Source organism: Hyperolius riggenbachi, chromosome 11 (assembly GCF_040937935.1).
Source record: "Hyperolius riggenbachi isolate aHypRig1 chromosome 11, aHypRig1.pri, whole genome shotgun sequence".
Taxonomy (NCBI): domain Eukaryota; kingdom Metazoa; phylum Chordata; class Amphibia; order Anura; family Hyperoliidae; genus Hyperolius; species Hyperolius riggenbachi.
In genome coordinates, this window is record NC_090656.1 from 108179382 (window position 1) to 108207234 (window position 27853).

Consider the following 27853-nt stretch of genomic DNA (forward strand, 5'->3'; position numbering starts at 1 on the left):
CTGATTTACGGGCTGTCATGCTGCTGTGTTGGCCCTAGTATAGAGTCAGAACACCAAAAATGCCTACATGATCCAGTTCAGTAGAGGTAGAGAGGTAACACAATGGCCAGGTGTGGAACTTTTTTTTTTTAACATTAACTAAAGCTTATTTCCACACCCAGAGCTAAATAACCCAGCTAACAGCTCAGTAATAAGGGACCTGAAATGTTAGTTTTGGTGCAAAATGAATTTTGTGTAGCTGAAAAATTTATTTGTAGGGGAAAAAAGTTGTAAAATTAGACAAGACAGACAAGACAGAAAACATTTATATTGTGTTTTTCTTCTGGATGACTCAAAGCACCATAGCTGCAGCCACCAGGACGTGCTCTATAGGCAGTAGCAGTGTTAGGGAGTCTTGCCCAAGGTCTCTTACTTAATGAACAGTAAGCAGGCTTACTGAACAGGAAGAGCCGAGACCCTGGTCTCCGGTGTCAGAGGCAGAGTCCTTAACCAGTACACTCAGGGCCGGATTTGTACTCTTTACCGCCCATGGCCACTGTCACCAGCCGCCCCCCCCCCCCCCTCAGTATAGGTAGCGAGATTACTCCCCCCCCCCCCTTCCCACCAGTATAGGTAGCCAGATTACCCCTCCACCCTTTCCTCCAGTATAGGTAGCTAGATGACTTCCTTAATCCCTCCCCCCCCCCCCTTTTCAGTATAGGTAGTTAGCTTGCCTTCACACCGCAGCAGCCATCAGTGTCACTCATTTCTCCGCTCGTCTCCAGTGCAGAAGCTTCCTCTTCCTTTTTGTCTCCAATGCAGCCCAAGTCCATATCCGCCAGCCACAATGCAAACGTGCACAGAGAGCAAGGTGGCTGCTGCACAGGCAGATAGCAGTAGGGTACCGCAAGTAATAAACAAAAGTCGGGACACCTTTAGGAACTGTTTGCTTCAATTTCTTAAGTCATAATCCAAATCCATTTTTGCAGAAAAGCTGTAAGTTGAACGAAGTACACATTTTATCGGCTAAAGCAATCTTTCATGCAGGTTTACTAATAGTTTACGTTTAGTTTTCTCTCATGCTTTTAGGGCCAGTGGAATTCCTCAATTCAGCGTTGGATGATTCACAGAAGGAAGCAGTTGTGTTTGCTCTGAGCCAAAGAGAGGTTGCGATTATCCATGGTCCTCCTGGCACTGGGAAGACCACTACAGTGGTGGAGGTTATCCTGCAAGCTGTGAAGCAAGGACTGAAGGTAAGCAAATCTGTGGGGGCTGGGTCACACTCAGCGCTTGGAGCGCCACTTGCCCACAATTGGCTCCGGCATCACGATTTGCAGGCAAAATCTTATGATTCAGTGCGATTTGTGCTTGTGATTCCCGTTCAATTGAAAAAGAATCGCCCCCGAAACCCTGCATACAGCGCATTTGTGATACATTACATTACATAGGGATACATTAGTAGCAGCGCTTTACTGGTCGTTGGCGATCAGCAAAGCGTTGAAAAATTGCACAGTGTGAACTAGCCCAGGCCCTTTTCCACTATCAATCACAAATCACAAACACCAGCGATTGCGATTTTCATTAATTCTGTTATGCGATTGCGATTTTCATTGCATTGCATTATCATTGTAAAAATCGCTCCAGAAAGCGATTGCGATTTCCAAATCGAATCACTGTAGTGGAAAATACTTCTTATGATTTCTATGATAAAGTAACATCCCTAGCGATTTAAAAATCACTAGCGATTTGCAATTCAGGAATCGCAATCGCTCTAGTGGAAAAGGGCCCTAAGACAACTACAGTGGTGGAGGTTATCCTGTAAGCTATGTAGCAAGGACTGAAGGTAAGCAGATCCATAAGACAACTTCAGTGGTGGAGGTTATCCTGTAAGCTGTGAAGCAAGGACTGTAGGTAAGCAGATTTGTAACCATGATGGCTTCAGTTCTTTCAGATGCCCCCCACTCTCCAGGGAAACTGATACCTCTGTCCAAAACAGCGTTGTGGGCGAGACAAACAATAGATGGCAAGTTCCTAATTTAAACCAATGTGGCTTGCATTTGGTTGATCACAAATACTGAGTCACAAGAATAAATATCTATACTTACCTCTGGGTGTTAATTCTTGTCTAAACAGTACTGCTAAACTCCGTACACATGTAGGAAAGTCGCCAGTGAGGAATTGTTACCCAATCTATCGAATGAGAGTATGGGGCCTGTAGGCTAGTAATGCGTTCTCTTGCTAGGGGGGGGGGGGGGGGGGATTGGCGCACAAATGACACGGCAAGGGGGTGAGTGGAGAGAACAATGCTCTTGCCCACTGATCAGCCAACTTGATCTACCTGGCAGATCGCTGGGCGAAACACCAGAGGCTGCTGTACACTCAGAAGAGAGGGTCCTTAGCAACCATTCTGCTGTACATGCATGAATCTTTCTTGTACATGCCCAATTTTTTCTTTATAAAGGATTACTGTCACAAAAACATTTTAAATGTGTATACACATACTATAAAAAGTACACTTCTCCTTGATTAAAATGCACTATGATTTTCTCTCCTCTTATGTTGCCGTCACTCACAGTAGGCAGTAAAAATCTGACAGGTTTTGGACTAGTTCATCTCCTCATGGGGGAGTCTCAGTATTACCTTTAGGGTGCGTTTCAACTTGAGCGGAAACCGCTGCAAATCCGCAGAGTTTCCCCGCAGGCGAATAGTGCGGGGAAACTCTGCCATAGGGTGCAATGGTAACGCCGGCCGAATCGCTACCGCTAGCGATTCGGCCGGCTTTTCCATCCGAATCGGCGCGGGAGGCTGCGGATCCCATAGCCGTGCATGGCACGGCTGATGGGATTCGTCTGCTTTCCCCGCAGACCCGGAAGAGCCGTCTCGCGTCTCGCAGACGCGCGCCGCTCAAGTGGAATCGCGCCCTTATTGTTTGCAAAAGCACTCCCTGTAAAGGATCTATGCAAAGATGCTAGCTAGCCTTCCCACTCATATGCACACTATTTTGGCAGCTTGACTGAGCAACTGCCATTTAGTAAGTGCTTTTGAAAATAAATAAAACCACGAGAATCCCCCAATGAGGAGATGGACTACTCCAAAACTTGTCAGATTTTTCCTGCCTACTGTAAATGGCAGGAACAGAGGAGAAAAGTCCTTCAAGTTTTTTGTTGCAGTTAACATAATACTCATGCTCACCAGACATGGCTCTGCAAGACTACAAAAAAAGATTTTGTAACAAACAATGTGGGCTGCGTGCCAATGATGCAAAGTGATGCATAGGGAAGCCTGTGTGTGTATGTAGAAATCTTGGTGAATTTTAATGGGGCTTATCACAGTAGTCTAGAGCTCTGGTACACATCCCTGCATCACTAACTACTGTGCTCAATGCAGTTTTATCATACCTGGTGATGGAGGAGGTGTGTGTGTGTGCGCATGCTGTCATACTTAGCCAGTGGATTGTCTTACACTTAGAAAATTAGGCCCATGGCCTACATGGTGCTTTGAGGGCAGTCACATCATCTTCACATGGTCAGCCACCCTCTATTGTTTATGGGCTGCATACGTTCATCCATGTCTATTGTTTAATGCATCTTCCAGTATTTGGGAAGCCTAGCAAGAACTTGAAAGGTTTTCATGCAGATGCCACATTGTATAGGAAGCAAAGCTCAACTCTTCTGCTCAGCATCATCTGAGATCTCCAATGTCCTTTCCCAAGGTGCTTTGCTGCGCTCCTTCCAATGTGGCTGTGGACAACTTAGTGGAGCGTTTGGCCGTCTATAAGGAGAGGATACTACGGCTGGGCCACCCTGCTCGTCTGCTGGAATCCTTGCAGCATCACTCTCTGGATGCTGTGCTGGCTCGTAGTGATAATGCTCAGATTGTGGCTGACATCCGCAAAGACATTGACCTGACATTTGTAAGTACCACTTATTTACATATTTTGAGTGATTCACTGAACTGATGTATTCTTACAATGTGTATTAACTTTTAAAAGCCTTGTTTATACATTCTTTTTTAATTATATATGAAGATGTTGGTAGACATCGTTGCACACTGCATGTCCATAGTGTGCTTCCTGCGTAATAGAGCAGCATAGAGGAGGTAGAGTAGTGGGGATGTCTTGACACCCTAAAAAAAATTACAGGAATCAAAACGGGAGCCCAGTAGTGCAATATGTTTGGGTACAGTATTTGTAATGAAAAAGAAAATAGATGCTCTACTCACAAAGGTGGGTTACAAATGGGGAAACCACCCACAGGAAGCAGGTGGAGACAATGAACTAGACTCCACTCGGGGTGGTCCGGATGGACCTGGATGCGGTCACTCTCCTAGATAAAAGTGACAGGTTTCCACTGTTGTGGGGACCACTTGTGCTCTGTCTCAACTCCACCAACAGACTCTGTTGGTGGGTGTTCAGAAGCACAATATGGGAAAAAAAGATGCCCTGGTGTGAATAAAACCATTCAAAAACAGAATAAAATGGATAATATTGAGGTGGCTTACCTCAGTGCCGAAAACTTTTGTGTAACAAAAAGTTTTTCTTTTGCATGGCTGTGCAAAATAAAAACTTTTTGTTTACACAAAAGTTTTCCTCACTGAGGTAAGCCACCTTAATCTTTTCAATTTTATTCTGTTTTGAAATGTTTCTATACATATTGAGCATAAAGGAGGATTTCTACGGTGCTTAAAGAGACACTGAAGCGGAAAAAAAAAATATGATATAATGAATTGGTTGTGTACTATGAATAATTACTAGAAGATTAGCAGCAAAGAAAATATTCTCATACTTTTATTTTCAGGTATATAGTGTTTTTTCTAACATTGCATTATTCTATAATATGTGCAGATTACACAACACTCAGCATTCAAAATGATTCTTTCAGAGCAGTCTGTGAAGTAATGACATCTCCTCTGGCAGAGGAAAAGTAAATAGTCCAGGAACAGTTGAGATAATAAAAGTCAGAAAACAGCCCTCTCCATGACTAACTTAGTCGGAGAGCTTAATGGCTTGTTTGCATAGAGATAAAACAATTAGACTGATGTATCTGATCTTAATGTTTTATTTCTTAGCTGTACTACACAAAAAGATAAATCGAATTTAAATCGAAATTGCGATCACCAAGATCACAATTTCAGAATCGTCAAAGCGGCGAATATCGTGATCACGTCATTTCCACATGAGGAAGTTTGAAGAAGCGCCTTCAAACATTCCCAAAGTCCCAGTGCCCGCAGCGTTGGTCATACCTTCCATCCTCTATCGCCCTCTGCCGCCTCTTGTGCTTGGCAAAACTTCGGGTTCCTGTATGTCACATGATATACAGAAAGTATGCCGTGCATTAGAGCCTTCAGGAGGCGAAGTGGATAGACGGGCATCGCTGGACTCGTGCTTGAAGCTATGTCCAGAACTGATGCAACTTGGGGGACAGAGGAGGCACAGAGAGAGACAGAGTGATCACAGAGACAGGGGAGGCACAGAGAGAGACACAGGAGACACAGAGTGGGCACAGAGACACAAAGGAGGCAAGAGAGAGACCCAGAGGAGGCATGAAGAGGCAAAGGGGGCACAATGAGAGACGGGGACAGAGGGGGAACAGACAGGCACAAAGGGGTGGAACAAAGCTTGATTTGAAGGAAATCGTGAATCGAATCGAAATCGTAATTTTGGACAGAAATCGCTCAATTAAATTTTTTCCTAAAATCGTTCAGGCCTACTACACATACAAATCATAATATCATAATTTTTTTTTCGCTTCAGTGTCTCTTTAAGTGAACCTGAGATGATCGAATAACAAAGATTTTTTTTAATACATACCTGGAGCTTCCTCCAACCCCCTTCGCACTGATTGGTCCCTCGCCGTCCTCCGCTGCCTGCAGCCAACGCAGTCTGGCACGGTAACTGCGGGAGTCGGGGGCTTACTACGCATGTGCGGCCTGGCTGCGCATGCTCCCCATCGGGCTCCCGTCGCATGGAGAGTACTGCACCTGCGCAGCACTACTGCACAGGCGCAGATTGCACCCAACTGCGGGAGCAAGACGGGGGGTGCATGCTTGGCCACACTGCACCTACGCCTACTGGCCCCGACTTGCCGAATTACTGGGCTGGATTGCGGAGGCTGCAGGCAGCGGAGAAATGCAATGAGGAAGCGATCAAGCCGAAGGGGGTTGGAGGAAGCCCCAGGTATGAATAAAACGTTTTTTCCTTCATCTCAGGTACACTTTAAATTAAATAAAAAGGTAATATTCCTTTGCGTACATAGTGCGATTTACATTAGCAAAGGCTGATGCCTGATGGTAGAGGGAGGTCTTAGGATTAGGCATTGATAAAGGGAGGTCTAAAGGTTAGGCATCAGTAGAGGGAGGTTTTAGGGTTAGGCATCAGTAGAGGAGGGTTTTAGGGTTAGGCATTGATAGAGGGAGGTCTTAGGGTTAGACATCAATAGAGGGAGGTCTTAGGGTCTGAACCTGGTTGTTTCGGCGCACAGCGTTTAGCGCTGAAACTAGGCTCCCCATAGCGGCAATGATAGAGGCTGATGCCTGATGGTAGAGGGAGGTCTTAGAGTTAGGCATCAGTAGAGTGAGGTCTTTGGGTTAGACATCGATAGAGGGAGGTCTTAGGGTCTGAACCAGGTTGTTTTGGCGCACAGCGTTTAGCGCTGAAACTAGGCGCCCCATAGCGGCAATAATATGCTGCGCGGGGCTGTATAGGTAATTTGTGGCTCTAGCGGCTGCCGGATCCCGAATTACTGAACCCTCCGAGCGACGCTTACCGGCAATGCGTACAAACGTATGCTTAGTGTTAGGCATTACTAGAGGGAGGGTTATGTGTGAGAGAAGGATTAGATTGGGACATAGTAAAATATCAGTAAAGATTACCAGTATTTTACTATTAGAATTAAGTAGTACAATATTAGGATTTTACCTTTATTCTACTAGCAGCAATCCCCCATGCCCTTTTTTGGGCACAAAACTACTTTAGGGGACCCAGCAGGAAACCTCATAGGGAAACACTTCTCCAATCACAACACCATCCTACGGCATAAAGCATTGTGATTGGTTAAATAGTGTAGTTTACTACAGCCTACTGGAAACCTAGTTCACGAGGTTGCTGTCCACCCAATCATGTTAGATGATTTTCCCTATGAGGTGTCCTGCTGGGTCCCCTAGGAAACAATGTTCTAGTGGAGGCAGGAAGCAGCTACGGCAATGAGTTAGTGGAGGCAGGAAGTAGCTGCAGCAATGATCTAGTGGAGGCAGGAAGCAGTTGTGGCAGTGATCTAGTGGAGGCAGGAAGCAGTTGTGGCAGTGATCTAGTGGAGGCAGGAAGCAGTTGCAGAAATGATCTAGCTGAGGCAGGAAGCAGCTACAGCAATGATCTAGTGGAGGCAAGAAGCAGCTGCGGTAATGAAAAGATAATCAGCTACATGCAGACCCTAAAAGCTGTTGCAGGATGGTTGAGGTGTTTACTGTAAAAATGTGCCTATCTTTTAAAGACTTCATTACTGATGCTATTGGTTGATGCAATTGGGGCAGCATGGTGGCGTAGTGGTTAGCGCTCTCGCCTTGCAGCACTGGGTCCCCGGTATCCCAGCCAGGTCAACATCTGCAAGGAGTTTGTATGTTCCCCCTGGGTCTGCGTGGGTTTCCTCTGGGCACTCCGGTTTCCTCCCACATCCCAAAAACATACAGATAAGTTAATCGGCTTCCTCCTAAATTGGCCCTAGACTATGTATACACTACACGATACATACATAGACATATGCTGTCGTAGGGATTAGATTGTGAGCCCCTCTGAGGGACAGTTAGTGACAAGGCTATATACTCTGTACAGCGCTGCATAATATGTCGGCGCTATATAAATACTTATAAATAAATAAAGTTTCTGAGGATAGAATGTCAGTCATTGTTTACATAGAAGAGCTGCAGTACTAGAGTCTACCATCAGGTATAACGGCAAAAGAAATTCAGATTCCTCATTTTTATTATCGGAGAAATGGGTCTAAGCAGACGTGTGGCATTGTGCAAGCGAATCCAAGGTACAGGCAGGATTAAAGAAAAAAAAGTACACGAAATGGTACTGAATTCATGGTGTTTCCTGTGATGCGTTGTATGTGAATGGTAGGTAGTGTTATGTAAAATGGAAGTGCGTGCGTTTTAGAAGCTACTGTTATTTTTTCCAGGCAAAAATAAGGAAACTTCCGCACAGGGAAGAAAAGAGCGGCTACAGAACAGAAATCAAAGTACTGAGGAAGGAGCTGAAGGAACGGGAGGAGGCAGCCATGATGGAGACACTCAAAGCCGCCAATGTTATCCTGGCCACAAATACAGGTCAGTCACAGGGCTGGAGAATGGTGCAGCACATACTATGTGATCAACCCTCATCTGCCTACATCACACCCACATTCTGCTTATTGCTGCTATTGATTCACAGCTAAAATAAATTCCACCCCACCCCTCAATATAAATATGTCAGTTGTGAACGATACTCCCCAGAGAGTTTAAATCAAATGACAAAGTGACTCTTATGGAATCTAATGGAAGTGCCTGTAAATCAAGGCTCCAGACGCCTACTTTTCAATCTAATGACTAGGTGATATGTCAAACCAACATGGAAGCAGTGTTCACCACATCTATTTATAAAGGTACAAGCTCTGAGGCTATCATCTTAAAATTAACCTCTCACAAATGTGTAGCATGGGAGTTCGTTCAGTGTTTCACTTGGAAAGGCTTTTACCCCAAATCCATAGAGCAACATTATTGACGTGTGTGTGTGTGTGTGTGTGTGCGTGCGTGCGTGCGCGCCTGCGTGCGTGTTTGTGTGTAGATAGTTTAAAGATAAATTTTAATCCGCGATTGAACTTCATCCCATACAGTCGCAGATACACACTGTTGTTCAAGAATTCTTTACCTTTTCTCAAATAGACCATCAGGGGGTCTGTGTGGCTGATAATGTTGTGAAACCCCTCCTACAGTGTGATGTCATGACCATGGTCCTGACAGTTTGCTGCCTGGGAACCATGTTGCATTGTGGGAAATAACGGCTTATTTCAACTGCCAAGCAGCCATTCCTCCGCACCTGCGCCATCCAGTCAGCAAGATGGTCAATAGCAGCGGATTATCATGGGGGGAGCTTCCTTAAAACTATTGAATGTTATGTTGCAATGATGTGTTTTATCCATTTACTGATCTGAGTTGTGTTACATTCCGGTACTGGTAGCAGTCTTATTTTTTTTCCCATGACTGATGTCCTCTCCACAAGACTGGTGCCTTGCTTTGGCATTGAAATTGAAACTTTTCAGCTAATCCCTGCTTAACAGATGGCCATTCCTCAGAATTCTGGCACAATGTCATTTATATCCCGTATTTCATTTAGAAATGTGGATCTGTATTCTAATTACCTATAAATGCACATTGGGAGGTTCTGGACTTGTGCACACATTGATCTGTCTCCATGTTTCTCCCCTTGTCAGGTGCTTCCCCGGACGGCCCTCTGAAGCTGCTGCCTGATAATTACTTTGACCTGGTGGTGATAGATGAGTGCACTCAGGCATTAGAGGCCAGCTGCTGGATCGCTCTACTGCAGGCAAAAAAGTGCATCTTGGCTGGAGATCACAAGCAGTTACCACCCACCATCATATCTCACAAGTAGGGAGACAAGTACTGCAGCCATTCCCATTTCTCTTCTGCTTCTGTTATTTGTAATGACTAATTCTCACCTTCTATTGCCTTACATTAACAGCCCTGTGCATCAAAATGTTGGCTTTGTAGTTCAGATTAGGCTTAAAGGGCCCTGAATGTATGTTCTTAAAGGACAACTAAAGCGAGCGGTATATGGAAGCGGCCATATTTTTTATGCCTTTTAAGCAATGCCAGTTGCCTGGCAGCCCTGCTGGTCTATTTATTATGAGTACTGTCTGAATCACACACCAGAAACAAGCATGCAGGTTTGGCAAAAATGTCAGAAACACCTGATGTGCTGCATGCTTGTTCAGGGTCTATGGCTAAAACTATTAGAGGCAGAGGATCGGCAAGACAGCCAGGCAACTAGTATTTATTAAAAGAAAAAAAATATGGCAGCCTTCATAGCCCTCTCACGTCAAGTGTCCTTTAGGCTGGACAGGAAGTTTACTGGGATTCCCAGGGATCCCAGTCGTTCCGCACATGCATAGCACAACGCCGCTGCCAACGTTGTTAAAAAGGTACGTGTAGCCCATTGACTTACATAACTCCTGCAGCAATTTGTTATGTTCAGCCACAGAAATCCCACTTATGGGTTTTTTGTTTTTTTATGCGCATGTTGGCATTTTGGAAGTATTGTTTATTGGACTATCCCGTTTTCAAGCCACAGTGTAGAAAGTGTCACTGTGCAGCCTGCTATGTGAAACAATGCACAGGACAGCATGTTCACATCTATTTAAAGGATTAGTGCGTCAAGAACATAAATCAACCAGAGTTGTAAGTAAATCAATAAGAACCGTTCCAGTCCATTTGTGATGTTGCTCCCTGAAGAAAAGTATCTTTTTTTTTTTTTTTTTCTTTTTTTTTGACCTAGCAAGATATAAGAGTCTAGACTAGGCTTTTCCTGCTCCAGTCCTCCACATTTTAAGGCCTGCATCCTCCACATTTTAAATATAGCTCTAATCAACTGTCAAGAGTGAATTGGATGGCTTACTGTGTTTAGACTGATGGTAAACCAGTTGCAGTGTGTGATGATTCCTAAAATATTTCTCAAACATTCTCCACACTGCTTCTACAGGTTTCAGTTTCCTTTTATTTTTCTTCTCTGCACTGCCTATTATCCCGATGCAGATCTTATCAGCACTCTTAACGTGCCCATTAAAGGTACCATTTTTTTTATATAAGATGTGATCTTTCGATGCACCTTTTACAATCAAGAGTAATCGGAAGGTAATTCTCGATTGTTCCCATAAACAGGTCGATTAAGGCACGTTCTCTGTTCAGATAGCATCGTAAAATCCAACTTTTGGATTGACGGACTCTTCAGTTCTAATCAACCGAAGAATCATTTCACATTGAATTTCACCAAATACTGCTCTGTTTTCTGTACAATTTGATCATAAATATTGCGTTGAAAGATTGCATCTGATGAAAATGTACCGTTACTGGGCACCTTTACAGAAATATGAACATACTAGTGATAAGTCCTTTTTAGTGTAAACTATATAAGTCACATACCAGTATTTTAAAACTGACAAATTCAGTGATGCAAGTGCATTTTATTATTGATCATAGCCTTGGATGTCTAACTAAAGCACACCCAGAAACACCCCTTATCCTGCAGGTAACACTGCAGTGTACAGGCTTCATACAGACGTGTCCTTCAGCTACACCAGAGCTAGATATCTTTTGCTATGGAGAGGGAAACCGGGCCCATGGTGCGGAGCTAGATTTTTAAGCACATCTGTGCACGCTTTAGATTCTCATCCAAGATAGGCATAATAGCAGCCTCTGCTGAGTTCAGTCTTGGATGTGCCGACGGGCGGTGGGAGAGTAGTGCCTCCAAGACCGCCTAACACCGATTGGCGTCAAAGTTTAGGAGGTGGGGTTAGCAGGGAAAGAGTGCTCGTTCGCGCGCCCGTTTCCTGTGGCTGTAAACAGCAGGAAATCGTCAGCAGCCTGCCATCCGTGATCGGAGCTGGCAGGCTGCAATAAAAAAGGCAAATAAACATTTGTACAGTGCTGGTATCTAGCACAGTGATGTACAGAGGATTGGCTGAAGCCTATGAGAGTAGAGTGTAGTGTATGAATTGCAGTCTAGGGCCAATTTAAGGGGGGGGGGGGGGGGTAAGAGAATAGAAATTTTTTTTTAAAGCACTAAGTCTTTTTTCATTAATTAAAAAAAAAAAAAAAAAATTGCAGCAGCAATCTAATCCCACCAAAAGAAAGCTCTATCTGGGAGAAGAAAAGGAGGTAAAATTCATTTGTGTGCTAAGTTGTGTGACCGAGCAATACAGCATTAAAGCTGCGCAGTGCTGAATTGCCTGGTCACTAGCGGGGTATAAACCTGTGGTCCTCAAGAGGTTAATTGCATAAGAGTCTTATCAGCTGTAACTGGTTATCATTGATAGTTATGCTACTGTCCCACTGCAAAGTGTAATTTAGAGCCATGGGTTAATTCACAAGTCAGAGTTGAAACACATCTTTATACTGGGTGGTGCATATAAAACTGGCCCCAGTTACCTGTCACAAGCCCATGAGTATAAAGGCAGATGCCAGCCAGTCCCTCATTGCATGCGTCTACTCTCTCCACCCCTGCTGCGTGTGTGTCACTGCCATACGGGTAACATTATAATACATATATGTATGTATGTATTGTATTTATAAAGCTCCAACATATTACATATGTCACATAGACTACAACCATTCCATAATGGAAACTACAGTGTGGTTTGCTACAGCATACTGGCAATTACTTGGTTAGTCCAGTTGTGCAAAGTGAGAATAATAAGGGCTTCTGCTGTGTACAGTTAATTACTCATGCCAAGGCTGGAGTAATACTTTTTGTGCCCCTAGGCCAATTATGTTGGGGCTCCCCCTTCATGTGCAGCAGCACTGCTCCCATTCCATGTGCAGCCCCCTCATCTATGTGTATCATCCGAGTACAGCAGAACCCCGCCCATTCCATGTGCAGCACCATCTTTCATGTGTATCAGCCATGTACTGTAGCCCCTCCCATGCCATGTGCAGCAGCACCCCTCTCATTCTATGTGCAGCCCACTCTTCCATGTGTACCATCCATCTACAGCTGCACCCCTCCCATTCCATGTGCAGCCCTCTCTTCCATGTGTATCATCCATGTGCTGTAGCCCCTCCCATTCCATGTGCTGCCGCACCCCTTCCATTCCATGTGCAGCCCTCTCTTCCACGTGTACGTGTATCATCCATGTGCTGTAGCCCCTCCCATTTCATGTGCTGCAGCACCCCTCCCGTTCCATCTGCAGCACCCTCTTCCATGTGTATCATCCATGTGCTGTACCCCTCCCATTCCATGTGCTGCAGCACCCCTCCCATTCCATGTGCAGCACCCTCTGCCATGTGTATCAGCCATGTGGTGTAGCCCCTCCCATTCCATGTGCTGCAGCACCCCTCTCATTCATCTGCAGCCCCCTCTGCCATGTGTATCATCCATGTGCTGTAGCCCCTCCCATTCCATGTGCTGCAGCACCCCTCCCGTTCCATCTGCAGCACCCTCTTCCATGTGTATCATCCATGTGCTGTACCCCTCCCATTCCATGTGCAGCAGCACTCCTCCCACTTCATGTGCCCACTCTTGTGTATCATTCATGTACTGTAACAGCTCTTCATAAACAGCTCCCTTTCTCCCCATTTTTAGCCTCCTCTTTCATATGTAGATTTCATGCTCAGATGCCCCCTTGGGCTGCAGCTGCCCAAGGCCCAGGCCTTTGCGGCCTTTCCAGAAATTCGGCCCAGACACAAACAAAATCATAGGGACTTCTGGAAAGTATTTACTTTAAATAGCGTATTGTTGCCAAGAAGAAAGAGTCAGTTTTGAAAATTCAGTCAGCAGCCCATTGCCCAATATTTGTTCATGTTCTTCCAGAAAACACTAACCAATCATCTTCTCCTTTCTGTGTAAGGCCACGCCCCTCTCTTCAATGTCCACATCATTTCTTAGCTTATAGAGCTACAACAGTCTGTGAATTCGCTTCTTAGCAAAGTACAGTCAGTATTGCTGTTAAGGATACAAGGCTTTTTAATGCACAAATAATAATTTTCTCTATTTGCTTACATACTTTTTACGAGGTAGTAAGCGCCTGGCTTGTAGTGAAAGTCTTCTAGCTCTGCTACCTGAAATCTGCTCAGATATCACTACACTGTTTTTATTTCACCAAGTTTCCACAGGAGGTACTGCCCCCACTGATATCCATTTTACCAGTTCACTCAACCCAGAACCCATGGAGTTTATGTCTCTCTACAAAGAATTGGGGTTTCTTTGCCCCCTGGTTAAGGCAAAAATGGTTCTCCTATATTTTGCTGTATTTCCTATATTTTCCTCAGTGAAGTCATTATCTAGCTCAGGGGTGCCCACACTTTTTCGGCTCGCGAGATACTTTAAAGTTTGCTGAGTCCAGGAGATCTACCAACAATTTGAATGTTGCAGAATCCCGCCCAACCGAGCCCCCCCCCCCCCCAGGTTGTAATAAAAAGCCCCCAGGTACAAGTGCCTCCAGTATAGGTAGCTAGGTCTATGTCCCTACAGCATAGGTAGCCAGGTATAGGTGATAGTTAGGTATGGATGCCTTCAGCATAGGTAGCCAGGTTTATGTGCCTTCAGTATAGGTAGACAGGTTTATGTGCCTTCAGTGTAGATAGCCAGGTATATGTGCCTTCAGTTTAGGTAGCCAGGTATCTGTGCCTTCAGTTAAGGTAGCCAGGTATCTGTGCCTTCAGTGTAGTTAGCCAGGTATCTGTGCCTTCAGTGTAGGTAGCCAGGTATCTGTGCCTTCAGTGTAGTTAGCCAGGTATCTGTGCCTTCAGTGTAGTTAGCCAGGTATCTGTGCCTTCAGTGTAGGTAGCCAGGTATCTGTGCCTTCAGTGTAGTTAGCCAGGTATCTGTGCCTTCAGTGTCGGTAGCCAGGTATCTGTGCCTTCAGTGTCGGTAGCCAGGTATCTGTGCCTTCAGTGTAGGTAGCCAGGTATCTGTGCCTTCAGTGTAGGTAGCCAGGTATCTGTGCCTTCAGTGTAGGTAGCCAAGTATCTGTGTCTTCAGTGTGGGTCGCCAGGTATCTGTGCCTTCAGTGTAGGTAGTTAGGGTATAGATGCCACTTACCTTCCTCCAGCTGCAGCGGTGGTGTCTGGGGCTCACTGGGTGGCAGATAAGCAGCGGCAGCTGTGGGAACGCTCCGGTGGACGGCGGCGGGCAGCGTGCGTGGATGCGTTGTGCTCGGCTTCGCCCCCAGCCATGACATTGCGGCCGCGCTGCCTCTCTCCTCCCCTGCTTCCCTATTGGCCGGCAGCAGAATTTGATTTTATACAGCTGCCAGATGCAAAATTTTATCTGACGCAGCCACGATCTACCAGTAGCTCGCGATCGACCTATTTGCCACGCATGATCTAGCCAATCAAGTAAAAGTCTAGGGCATGACTTGTTTGCTGGATAGAGATGTGGCAGCAAAATGTAACAGACTGGGACTTCCTGCTTTCTACAAACATTTGTTGATGGCTCTTGTCAGCACTTGGAGATTACAAACCAGTAAGTGAAGACTTCCTAATAGATGTTAACTAAAGATTTTCCCTGAACATTTGCACCTCTAGATTTCATGTTATTAGGACACCAATCTTTTAAGCTGACAGCAAATGTAGATATTGGTTTATGCACAGCCTTCACCTGAAACACATTTCATTTTACATGGATGTCTTCTGTACGGGATTCTGGGGGTGTATTTTTCTAACATAATACTATCTGGGAAGGTGTGAGCATTTGCTGTGATGATTCTAAGGCATCTCTGTTTTTTGAGTCTAGTGCACCTGATTGTACAGTTGCTCAGACCCCCACCTTCTCTGTATTCCCCAGGGCTGCAGCTAAGGGTCTGTCCCTCAGTCTGATGGAACGAGTAATAAAGACGTATGGAGAAAGCATGGTGAAGATGCTGACAGTGCAATATCGTATGCATGACTCTATAATGCTGTGGTCTTCACAAGCTTTTTATGGAGGCAGACTAACTGCACACCCCTCTGTTGCACACCATTTACTCAAGTAAGTTAAAGTGTATGAATGAGCATGTTTCTCATTGGTAGCTATGAGACTGGCAGCTCATATTTCTGTAATAGGCAAATATGTACAAAACAACGGAATATATATATATATATATATATATATATATATATATATATATATATATATATACATATATATGTGTATATATATATATATATCAGATCCCCGTCAACAGTAAGGCTACGATCGCAGTGGTGCGATGTGACAGCAGCATTGTAACGTGGAATGCACCACCTATAGTTCATAGTAAAGCAGAAGAAGTACAGTCCACTGAATGCACTCAATGCAGTACGTTGGCAGTGACAGTGAAGCATGCTTTTCATGACTGAATGCTTCACTGTATGCGATGCAACACGAAGATAACATTTGTCACAACTTTTTCCCTCCGTTGCATCCCTGATTTTACAGGAAATGCAGTGCCCACTGTGAACATGGCCCAAAGCCTGGCACACACCTTCAATTTTGATTGGCCAATCACTGACCAATTTTACCACCTCCATGTAGTATGAGAGCTTACGTACAAAATCTCTTCATAGTATTCAAAGTCTGTTGACCCTCGTACTACATGGAGATGGTAATATTGGCTAATCATTGGACGATCAAAATTGAAGGTGTGTACCAGACTTATGATCCTCTCTGATTTTCCTTATGAAACACCACAGCTAACCACTGTATCTTTTGTTTTTTTGTTTTTTTTATTTTACTTCAGGTTTGCTTTAACCATTTCAGCCCGCGGGGATTTTTCACCTGATGCATCAGAGCAATTTTCACCTCCCATTCATTTGCTAATAACTTTATCACTACTTATCACAATTTATTGATCTATATCTTATTTTTCCGTCACTAATTAGGCTTTCTTTGGGTGGTACATTTTGCTAAGAATTATTTTTTTATAAATGCATTTTAACAGGATTAATAAGAAAAAAATGAAAAAAAATTCATCATTTCTCAGTTTTCAGCCATTATATCTGTAAAATAATCCACGCTACCATAATTAAAACCTATGTATTTTATTTGCCTGTTTGTCTCGGTTATGACACCATTTAAATTTTGTCCCTATCACAATGTATGGCGCCAATATTTTATTTGGAAATAAAGGTGCATTTTTTCCCTTTTTGCGTCCATCACTATTTACAAGCTTATAATTTAAAAAATGTTCGTAGTATACCCCCTTCAAATGCATATTTAAAAAGTTCAGACCCTTAGGTAACTATTTGTCTTTTTTTTTTTTTTATTGTAATTTTTTTTTCCATTAAAAATTTTATTTGGGTAATATTTTGGTGTGGGAAATAAACAGTTAATTTTTAATGGTATTATATGTGTAAATTGTAATGTAAGAAATATGTAGATGTAGTTTTACTATTTGGCCACAAGATGGCCACCCTCAGTTTTTTTTCCCCTCCTTGCGCTTCTCGCTAAGCGGAAGCACAAGGGGGACGTGGAAAATTTGTGAAAGCGCTTCAGTTTTTCTGCTGGGGACACGGATCGGTGATCGGGAACCATGTTCCCATTCACTGATCCCAGGGCTACCGGGGGACAACACGGGGTGCCGAAGCGCGGCACCGCAGCAGAGCAGCCGCCCAGACGTGAGCTTCACGTCCGGGCGGCAGAAATGGTTAAAGAGACTCTGTCATGAGAAAAACGTCCCTTTGGGGGTACTTGCCTCAGGAGGGGGAAGCCTCTGGATCCTAACGAGGCTTCCCCCTTCCTCCAGTGTCCCGGAAATCTCCTGCTGCAGCCTCCCGTAGTGCGGCAATGTAAATATTTACCTTCCGTGATCCTGCGCAGGCGCACTAACCACTCTTCCTTCGGGTTAAGGCGGAAATAGCCAAACCTGATCGATCTGCTCTATTGCGCAGGCATGAGTCCTTTTGCACCTGCCCAGTAGAGCGGATTGGATCGGGCTTGGCTGTTTCCGCCTAGCCTGAACGAAGAACCGCTTCTGTGCCTGCGCTGGATCTCAGAGAGCTAAATAAATCAAGCCTTGTCGGGCCAGGATTGCCAGAGACTTCGGGGAAGCCATCGCTGGATTGCCTGCAGCTACAGGGATGGGGGAAGTCTCATTGGGACCCTGAGGTAAGTACCCCCCAGAGGACTTTTTTTTAATACAGAGTCTCTTTAAAGCTGAAAGTCTACAATTCAACTGCATCAAAGTTGTTTCGTATAAGATTAATTGTGGTGATGTACAGAATCAAAATTAGAAAAAAGTTGTCTCTGTCCAACTATTTATGGACCTAACTAATATTGGTCAGTCCTCTGATGAAGTCATTGCATACCACTCCTACCCATGCTTGCCCCTGCATGCTACCTTCGTCTCGGTTAAGTAAATAATAACCATAAATGTTAAATAATTTAAAAAAAATTAAAAGAGCCTTAATTTTTTTATAGTTTTTTTTGTTACTTTACATGGTTTTATGGAATCGAACATCTAATCTATTGAAAATGCCTAGCTAAAATGGACTGTGTGTGAACACTGCATGAAGTCTAGAAAAGAGAGCGTTTATTTATTGTGTTGTTTACTGACCGTCCCAGAGATTTGCCAGGGGTGACGTTAACAGAGGAGACCAGCGTACCATTACTGCTGATTGACACGGCACACTGTGGTCTGTTTGAGATGGATGTGGAGGATGAACAGTCTAAAGGCAACCCAGGTAATGTAGTGTCTTGTCCCAGAACAGGCTTTGCTCAGGCTTTCAGGCTGTGTGGGATTTGCAGCCACACACAGTGCAGATTGCTTTCTAATTCTCGAACTTGTGTTAGCTCCCACAGTATGCACATTCTGGAGGAAAGGCAAACACAATACAGATGCATTGGCTGCAGGCCATAATTATATGTTCTTGATCTGACCCGTCTGTATCTGACCTGTCTGTATTTGAAAAATCAGGTTGGGTTGCTGGCTGACTGGGCTGTCTAGACCTATCTGAACGAGAACTCAGAGAACAGAATGAATCCTTCCTGATAGTTGTCTATTTTTTATTTATTAACATAACTTACTAATTGTTTCTGGTCTTCAAACGAATTTAACCTTTTTGGAACCGCGTGCATTAGATTCTACGCCGCACTTGTAGTTGTTGTAGCCTGATGCGGCGTAGAATCTACGCCGGCCCGCAATTTCCGCTCCCAACGCGATCGTGCGCACCCGGAGGGGGAGATTAAGCTGTCATATGACAGCCGACATCTCCCCCGAGTGATCAGCAGCCATCGCGTATGGCTGCTGATCACGTGATCACTACGATCGCCGTCGGATCGCAGTGATCAGTTTGACAGATGCGGCTGCAGGGGGGAAAAGAAGAGGATCCACTCACCTCCCTGCCGTTCCCGCGACGATCGGCACCCCCCTCCGCTCTGGCCGGCATCTCCGCTATGTCTGACATCAGCGCCGGGTCCCGGCTTGATGACGTCATCAAGCCGCGACCCGGAACTGATCGTCAGACAGAATGGAGATGCCGGCCGGAGAAGAGGGTCCCGTGCGGCTCATCGCTGGAGCCTGGAAGGTAAGTGAAGGCTGCTGGCAGAAGGGGGGGGGGCCCAGGCCACCATGGGGGGACACAAATCCAGGCAGCCACAGACGGGATCCGGCCGCCTGACCCCCCCCCCCCCCCCCAAACGCGCGCACCCCCTTCCCGCGCAAAATGCCTGGTCCTTAAGGGGGGGGGGGGGGGGTAGGTGGCCAGTCCCGAAAAGGTTAACAAAATACAAAAGACAGCCTGAATAAACACAATAAACATTTTTTTTTCGAAATATTTGTATATGGAGATAAAAAAAAACACGTACAACATTCAACAAGCGTATAAGACACAATTTCTGGAAGACAATGCCACGTCTTATTTTTATAAAACATATGACACAGTACCTATCAGTCTCCAATATACTGTAAACCCCCCCCCCTTTCCTTTTCAATACAATACAATAACATTTCTATAGCGCTTTTCTCCCATAGGTCTCAAAGTACTTAGGCTCTCTCAGATTCAGTAGTTGGTAGTAGGATGAAGTATTCACACAGCAAAAGTTTTATTTCTGCAAATGTCAAACTGAACAGGTGGGTTTTCAGTCTGGATTTAAAGATGTCCAGGGATGGAGCTGTCCTGTTCTGCTTAGGTATGGAGTTCCAAAACGTAGGAGCAGCATGACAGAAGACTCTGGGACCAAAGGTTTCCAAGTGGACTCTGGGTATAACTAGATTATTAGAACCTGTGGATCTGAGATTGCAGGGATTGCTATGCAGCTGTAACATTTCTTTCATGTATCCAGGGCCCAGATTATTTAGTGATTTAAATGTCAGTAGGCTGATTTTGAATAGGAGCCTCCATTTTATAGGTAACCAGTGAAGGAAGTGCAGGACTGGCGTTATGTGGCAGTGACCGGGTTGGTTGGTTAACAGTCTGACAGCTGTATTCTGTATCAGCTGTAGGCGGTACACGTCCTTTTTTGGAAGGCCAGTGTAGAGAGCATTACAGTAGTCCAGTCGGGATGTAATGAAGGCATGAACTAAGGTTGGTAGATCTTCTGTGGGGATGAGGTGCTTGATTTTTGCGATGTTCTTCAGGTGGAAATAGGATGATTTCACCACAGCAGGGATGTGAGTTCTGAAGTTTAAATCCCCATCAATTATAGCTCCCAGGCTACGCACATGATTTTGGATTAGTTTTGCAAGCGTTAACATGTAAATCCTGAAAAGCAGGGGAGAAAGGATTGAGCCCTGGGGCACCCCATACTTAAAGCGGAATATAACCCTGCATTTCAACTTTGCTCTAAAACATTATTTACAGCATATTATATGCAAAAAGCATTTTTTTTTTTTACTAGACCAGCATTGGAAGGGTTAAACACAGAGGTTTCAAGTTCTGTGGAGAGATATGCAGAAGTTCAGATTGTTACATTCTATTTAGTTAGATGTATCTATTGATAAATGTTACACACTCTTTGGCTGTCCTCCAAGCTCCTTCTCAGTCAGAGAGATGAGTCACATTCAACACTTAGATACATTTATGTAAACAAAATGTATCTATTTCAGCTTCGGATGCCTCTGCAGAAATCTCCAGGAACTTTAAAGCCCTGTGTAACCCTTCCAATGCTGGTCTAGTAAAAAAAAAATGCTGGTTGCATATAATATACTGTAAATAATGTTTTAGAGCAATTTGAAATGCAGGGTTATATTCCGCTTTAAGTGGTACGGAAGTGGACAGGAAGGGCCCCATAGACACTTTTTTGGGTTCTGCCATGCAAGAAGGATTGGAACCACTGAAGAACTATGCCATCAATGCTGCAGTATTCCTGTAGCCTGCTTATCAAGATGTCATGGTCAACTGTATCAAAGGCTGCAGAAAGGTCTAGCAGTATCAGGTAGCACTCTCCTCTGTCTCTTGCCATGAGCAGGTGGTTGCATATTTGGATGAGGACAGTTTCAGTGCTGTGATGTTTCCTGAAGCCAGACTGGAATTAGGTCAGAACTGTTGTTTTGTAGGATTTTGGCTTCTAGCTGGAGGTATACTGCTTTTTCAGTTAGCTTACCCAGAAAGGGAAGGTTAGAGACAGGTCTGTAGCTGGTCATTGCATCTGGGTCCAGGGAGGGTTTTTTGAGGAGAGGCCTGATGATTGCTTCAGAATCAGAATCAGTTCAATTTATTTTCGCCAAGTAAGTTTGCACCTACAAGGAATTTGACTTGGCAGTTGCTTAACAAATACAAACAAAAACAATACAAGGACAGACAGTGTGTATATTACAAGTCAATGACATTGTGCAAGCATAGTGGCAGTAAAGCAGGAAATATCCCTGATTAGGGTCGCCAACACACAGTTGATAAACCATTTTTAAAGAGACACTGAAGCGAACAAAAAATGATGATATTATGATTTGTATGTGTAGCACAGCTAAGAAATAAAACATTAAGATCAGATACATCAGTGTAATTGTTTCCAGTACAGGAAGAGTTGAGAAACTCCAGTTGTTATCTCTATGCAAGCAAGCCATTAAGCTCTCCGACTAAGTTAGTCGTGGAGAGGGCTGTTATCTGACTTTTATTATCTCAACTGTTCCTGGACTATTTACTTTTCCTCTGCTAGAGGAGAGGTCATTACTTCACAGACTGCTCTGAAAGACTCATTTTGAATGCTGAGTGTTGTGTAATCTGCACATATTATAGAATGATGCAATGTTAGAAAAAACACTATATACCTGAAAATAAAAGTATGAGAATATTTTCTTTGCTGCTAATTTTCTAGTAATTATTCATAGTACACAACCAATTCACTATATCATATTTTTTTTTCGCTTCAGTGTCTCTTTAAATGCCCTTTTGTATGGTGGCTACTGCTAGCTTTTACCTGCATGATGCAGTACAAAGTGGGATTATGTACTGCTCCAGCTCACTCCAGTCCCCGACCCCAGTCCACCCCTGTGCTTCTGGCACTCACAGTGACCATATGCTATGCATTTGTTGTATTGATGTGTGAACACTTAAATGACTAAACATCAATATTGACGTTTGTAATTTTTTTTACATATTTTCATTACATTTGATGTTTATATAGACTATAACATCTAAACTGTTAAAAATATATATATTTGATAGCATTTACCCTTCATTAGAAGCAAAAGTTTAAAGCAACCCTGAAGTGACATGAAAAAAAAAAAGACTTAGATGCTCCCCCATGAAGAGGGAATGCTCTAGATCCTGTTGAGCTTTTCCATTTCCTGTCTCCGTCCCTTAGTTTTCACACTGTCCCCCATTCAAAATTGGTGCCTTCAGGACTCCTCAGAAGGCTTTGGAAATATTTGCGTCCCGAGTGCTTCTGAAGAAGGGCATACTGCGCAGGTCTAAAGGTGGCCACACACCATACAATTTTTTAAATATCTGTTCAATTTAAAAATTGCAATCAATTTTTCTGACTGATTGTAACATTTTAAAAATATGACCAATGTATTGTTAGATTCTGTTCTAAATCACCTTGCTTCGACACCATCAACTTCTTATAGTTGCGTCTCACAGACTGTGAGATAACTTGACTCTCAACACAGCAAGCAGGAGATAGACTTTTCTCAGGCTTCTTCAAAGTTTACGGAGTTTATTCAGGAAACAGAAATACAGATAGATACAGTTCATCATATCCTAGCCACGCCAATCTTCATGTTGCGTTACAAGCTTCTTGATTAGACTTCCTGCTGAAGTCAATCAGGTACATTCTTTCTAACCTAAGTTACACTAGACTACCTATGTACAGCATACATTATATCAGATTACAGAAAGGAATGAACATACTTAGAGGTCCCAGTCAGCCTTGCGAGCTAGTGCGAAAGTAAGAAGCAGAGTGAGCTCCTCTAGCTCACTCAGGTTTTAATACTGACTAGGAAAGAGTTAAATATGACATCATCTTCGCCATCCCCTAGATCAGACTATTGGTGGACCCACTCATGGTGTCATCATACACACCTACTCGATTAATATTCGATGAGGCATTTGACATACATACAGGAATGTGGATATTTACAAAACATGGTTGATGTTTATTGTTCTAGTGGCGGTACATGCCCAGGTCAGGGAGACCTGTGGCCTTGTCCATAGAACAGCTTCTTGGTATGTTCTAGTTCTGCTGACAGAACTGGACAGGTCTGCTCCTCAAGCCTTTTTGACTAACTCAGTCCAAATAACTGAGGCCTACTTAAATTATAACATGTATCACACACCTATGTTCAATTTTTTCCTCAATTATGATAAAAGTGATCGGAAACTTAGAGAAAATTGCTAGGGTGTGTATATTAATAAATGAACAATCCAACACACACCATACAATCTTTAGTAGAAATTGAAAAGAAGTATCTGGCATTCCAGATCGATTTAAATCGAAAAAAGCAGGAAATCTGATCGGATTTTTCAGTCGAATGAAAAAAAAGCTTTCGATTTTTTCGAGAGATACGATCGTTTTTATCTAATTACTGTAAAATCGGATCATTTTATTGTATCGTGTGTGGCCACCTTAAGCCCGGACTCGAGTGTATGCAGTACAAATCTGCCCCCTTTTTGGAAGTACTCAGGGATACAAGTGCTTCCGAAAGCTGCCAGAGGGGAGCTGTATTCAACGTGCAGGTTGAATAATTTTATACTGAGGATAGTGCTGGAACGAGGCGACAGAGAGAGAACAAGGGAGGACAGTGTTGGAATGAGGACAGCAAAAAATACACACTACGTGCTGACTGGCACAATGAATCGTATTAGCAAGCACTGGATCGCCCCTCTGTAATTATATATGAAATTGAAAATGCTAGAGGTTGGCGCTCACAGTGTTAATTAGCCAATAAACTTTCCTCACAAATTATGCACAGTATATTCTTTCCCCCACATGAAAAACAAACACAGTAAGAAACATTTTGTGAGATTCAGCCTAAAAAAGTCCACTTTATATTGATTCCAAGGCACAAAACGGGCATCTGCCCATAAAGCACAGTTTTAGTTCCTGCATCCACAGTCTCTATATACTGAGAGATTCAATCCATATCTGACATCTATAACTTGGTCACAACAAACTCTTCTTAAAATGCTGGTGGATTCATACGTCCAAAACCCGTCACCACTTCTCTGTGAGATACATTCACCAGATTGTTAGACCTGCTGATAGGTCAAATGACGCCTTGGGACAGTCACAGGGTCGTCCCTCACCCCTCTGGCAAGATCCAACAGATTCCAGGGCGTTCCCATGTACTTAAAGTCTTCCTCAGTAAACCTCAAGAAAAATGCTCCATATAGCGTAATACTGTTACTTTAATAAAAACTTTATAAAACCATTACACTTACAATTTCCATGACATTATGACAGCGTCGAGTATTTTGTATTGCGGGCTCTCCCCCACCCAGGTGGCCAACTGGCTTGGGTATCCCTCCGCCTATGGTGGACTTCCGACTGCCGCACGCTCAGTCACATCCGTCCTCCTCTGGTTCCCGAGGGCTCGCCGTAGCCGCTTGTATCCCCGCTGTCACTTCCGCGTTAGACCCCGCCTGACATGTTTCGTTACTATGCGACTGAACAGAAGCTTCTGATGAGTGCTGGAATGAGGGCACGGAGAGAGTTACGGGGAGGACAGTGCTGGAACAAGAGGACGGAGATAGGACCATGGAGGACAGTGCTGGAATGGGGGGCAGGAGTCGCACTACTATGGCCATACAACGTCTGCTATAGATCCTGCATGCTTCATCTTTAGTGATCCTCGATGCCTCAGCACTGCACAATTGCATTGTTCTCCCAGCTCCCCCGCCTGCGGGACTTCACTCCGAAGAGATAGAGTAAAGTGGGGATGGAGAGTGACTGAAGAAAGGTGGAATGGAGAAGGAGAAAAATTGTAAGGACTACTCCAAAACTATTGTCTTTTTGCTTAGATTTCTTCCTCCCCTCTTGCGCCTAACGCCTGTTTATAATGCCTATGCCCTTGTCTCGTGCCACTTGTTGAGCAAGCTCAGAACTGAGGTCAGCATCTGACTTAGGGCCGGTTCACACGGACGTTTCTTGCCAGCCATGTTGCTCTTCGTTAAAGCGTTGCCTATTCAAGTAAATGGGTTATGCCTTTACCATCGTTTGCAGGAACACAGCATTATGATCACGATTTTCCCATTATTTCAGCTGACCCTGGAAGGCTGTTGTGTCTCCGTGTACACGTGCGGGGATGAGAAACACTGGAAGCCACTGAAAGCTGTCAAATGCTTTTCTGCTCTCTTGATGATCTCTGTCTTACATTTTATATAAACAGAAATAGTACATTTAAGTAATCAGTGCTTAGAGCTCAGCACTCAACAGAAATAAAGTGTAGCCTTTCCACCAGAAATGCCTAGTGTCATCTATACATACCTCAAATCCAATGAATAGCCAGCACACTGAACTGCTGCTCCAAGCCGTTAGTTCCATCACCATGTTTGTAACTGACAATTGTTTCAAGGTTATGCAAACTGTACCCCTTTTTCAAGGCAAGTTAAAGTTAACATCCAGACTAAAACTCTGCTCAGCAGGTGTTTCTTTAACAGTTTCACAGCATCAGAACTTTGTTTTTCTTATCCAAGTCTCATTTTTGACTGTAGAGAAGCTAAGCTCCGCCCCATCAAAGAAAACTGCCCTGGCATTTTTCCCCTGTTACCGTGCAAAGCATGATGTGATTTATAATGTTATTATTCTCGTTGCCTAGCAACTGGGAGGGGTGATCAGGATACAGGACAGTTGGAACTGAGGGGGAGATTTATCAACGCATTACCAACAGTTTTTTCTTCTTAATCTGTTCTAACCAGCAGGGAGAATAGTTCTGCATGATAATAAGATCCTTCTTAAATAGAGTCTGAAGCGAGAATAAATCTCGCTTCAGACCTCATAGTTAGCAGGGGCACGTGCCCCTGCTAAAACGCCGCTATCCCGCGGCTTAACGAGGGTCCCTTCACCTCCAAATCCCCCTCCGTGCAGCGGGGGAGCGCTTCCTGGTTGGGGCAGAGCTAACCGCCGCAGCCCTGCCCCACGCGCGTCTGGCAGCGCGTATCTCCGCCTCTCCCCCGCCCCTCTGTCTACCTTCACTGAGAGGGGCGGGGGAGAGGCGGCGATGCGCCGCTGATAGACGCGACTGGAGGCAGGGCTGCAGCCGTTAGCCCTGCCTCCAGGAGCGACCAAGTGTTGCAGTGGGGGGTTTGGGGGTGAAGGGACCCCCGTTTAGCGGCGCAATAGCGACAGTTTAGCAGGGGCACACATGCCCCTGCTAACTATGAGCTCTGAAGCGAGATTTATTCTCGCTTCAGAGTCTCTTTAAATCCTAAGTAATAGTGGCAATTTAGCGTGGATTTCTAGAGCTGCACTACAGTTAAGAAAAGTTCAAATCCATCCCTAAACTGGTGCAGATTAAGAAGTGCTTGATAGCAGTTTTACAGATGTAGAACTGCAGGCTAGACATGATTGCAGAGTACAGGCTAGACATGATTTGTGATGTGCTCCTCCCCCCTGCTGAATTCCTCCTCAGAGCCTGCTGCTATCAATACAGCAGGCCTGTTGGTTACCTCAGCAAAAGCAATTCCCCTCTCATACTGCACTGTCTGAGAGACCTTCCTAGCTACTCCTATTTTACAACAGTTTTAGAAGGAATCTGCACTATCTAATGATTTCTTAAGATGCCTGAGACAGTTCTGCATGGATTTCTAAAAACATACCAATATTTTGTCTCAGACACTCTTGATAAATCTGGCCCTATGTGTCATGCTCCCTGTCACCTCCTTTCAACCAAAAAGATGGCTGCCCCTGATAAATCACAAACATTTGCCTGTTCTTTTAAAACAGGGTGGGTAAGAGATTATATTACCCTATATTACCTATCTATTTTAATTAACATAACTAATGTAACTTAATGACAGTGTGCTTGTTTAGGCTGAAGTTCCTCTTTAACACAGTATACACATGGTGATAAATAGATTGATGATGAGATAAACGGATTGGAACAGCTGTTCAGTGTGTCGGCCATTCATTGGATTTGGGTTGGTTTGGATGGTGCCATCCTTTTGTGATGAGCACCTGATAGGAGGTGTGCCAATACCCTCCTGACTTCTATCTATACATAACGGTCTCTTCTCTCCTCGTATCACAGTCTAATATGCTAATGTTTTTATTGCCTCTGGCAGATGTGTTCCCCTCACAGTGGTCAAATCTTACCTAACGTCTGACCTTCGTTGGACCCGTGTCATCCTCTCCTCCTGCTTCATGTATATTTTTCTAAAAAACATAGCTGTTCTGTTTTCTATAAAAATCTAGCATTAGTCCCCAAGGGGATATACAAAATATTGCAGCCGGGAATAGAAATAGGTATTCCCTGCTAACAGCTTTTTTACGTGTATGAGTCATTTTTCAGCGTGGTTCACAGCTATTGTCGGCTTTCCTCTTCTCAGGTGAGGTTCGGCTTGTGGATTTACACGTTCAGGCTCTGACTGCTGCTGGTCTGAAGACTGGCAATATTGCTGTGATAGCACCCTACAATCTTCAGGTGAGGATAAATATTTAAAGGAAACCTGCTGTGAAAATCGTATATATAGTCATGTCACTAACTGTCCCTCTGAAGAGCTCACAGTCTAATCCCTATTCTACTGTGAAGACCAGTACACACTGCTGACTCCA

At 44.2% G+C, this 27853-nt stretch overlaps 1 protein-coding gene across 1 annotated transcript in view; it reads left to right on the forward strand.

The window, feature by feature from the left end:
• Positions 1-27853, forward strand: part of IGHMBP2 (immunoglobulin mu DNA binding protein 2) — a 94019-nt gene that overhangs the window by 27988 nt on the left and 38178 nt on the right. The window contains exons 5-11 of the mRNA XM_068260738.1: positions 1069-1232; positions 3692-3892; positions 8154-8301; positions 9444-9618; positions 15530-15712; positions 18266-18384; positions 27628-27722. Coding sequence (XP_068116839.1) covers positions 1069-1232; positions 3692-3892; positions 8154-8301; positions 9444-9618; positions 15530-15712; positions 18266-18384; positions 27628-27722 — 1085 coding nt within the window. The remainder of the gene's footprint in view (positions 1-1068; positions 1233-3691; positions 3893-8153; positions 8302-9443; positions 9619-15529; positions 15713-18265; positions 18385-27627; positions 27723-27853) is intronic.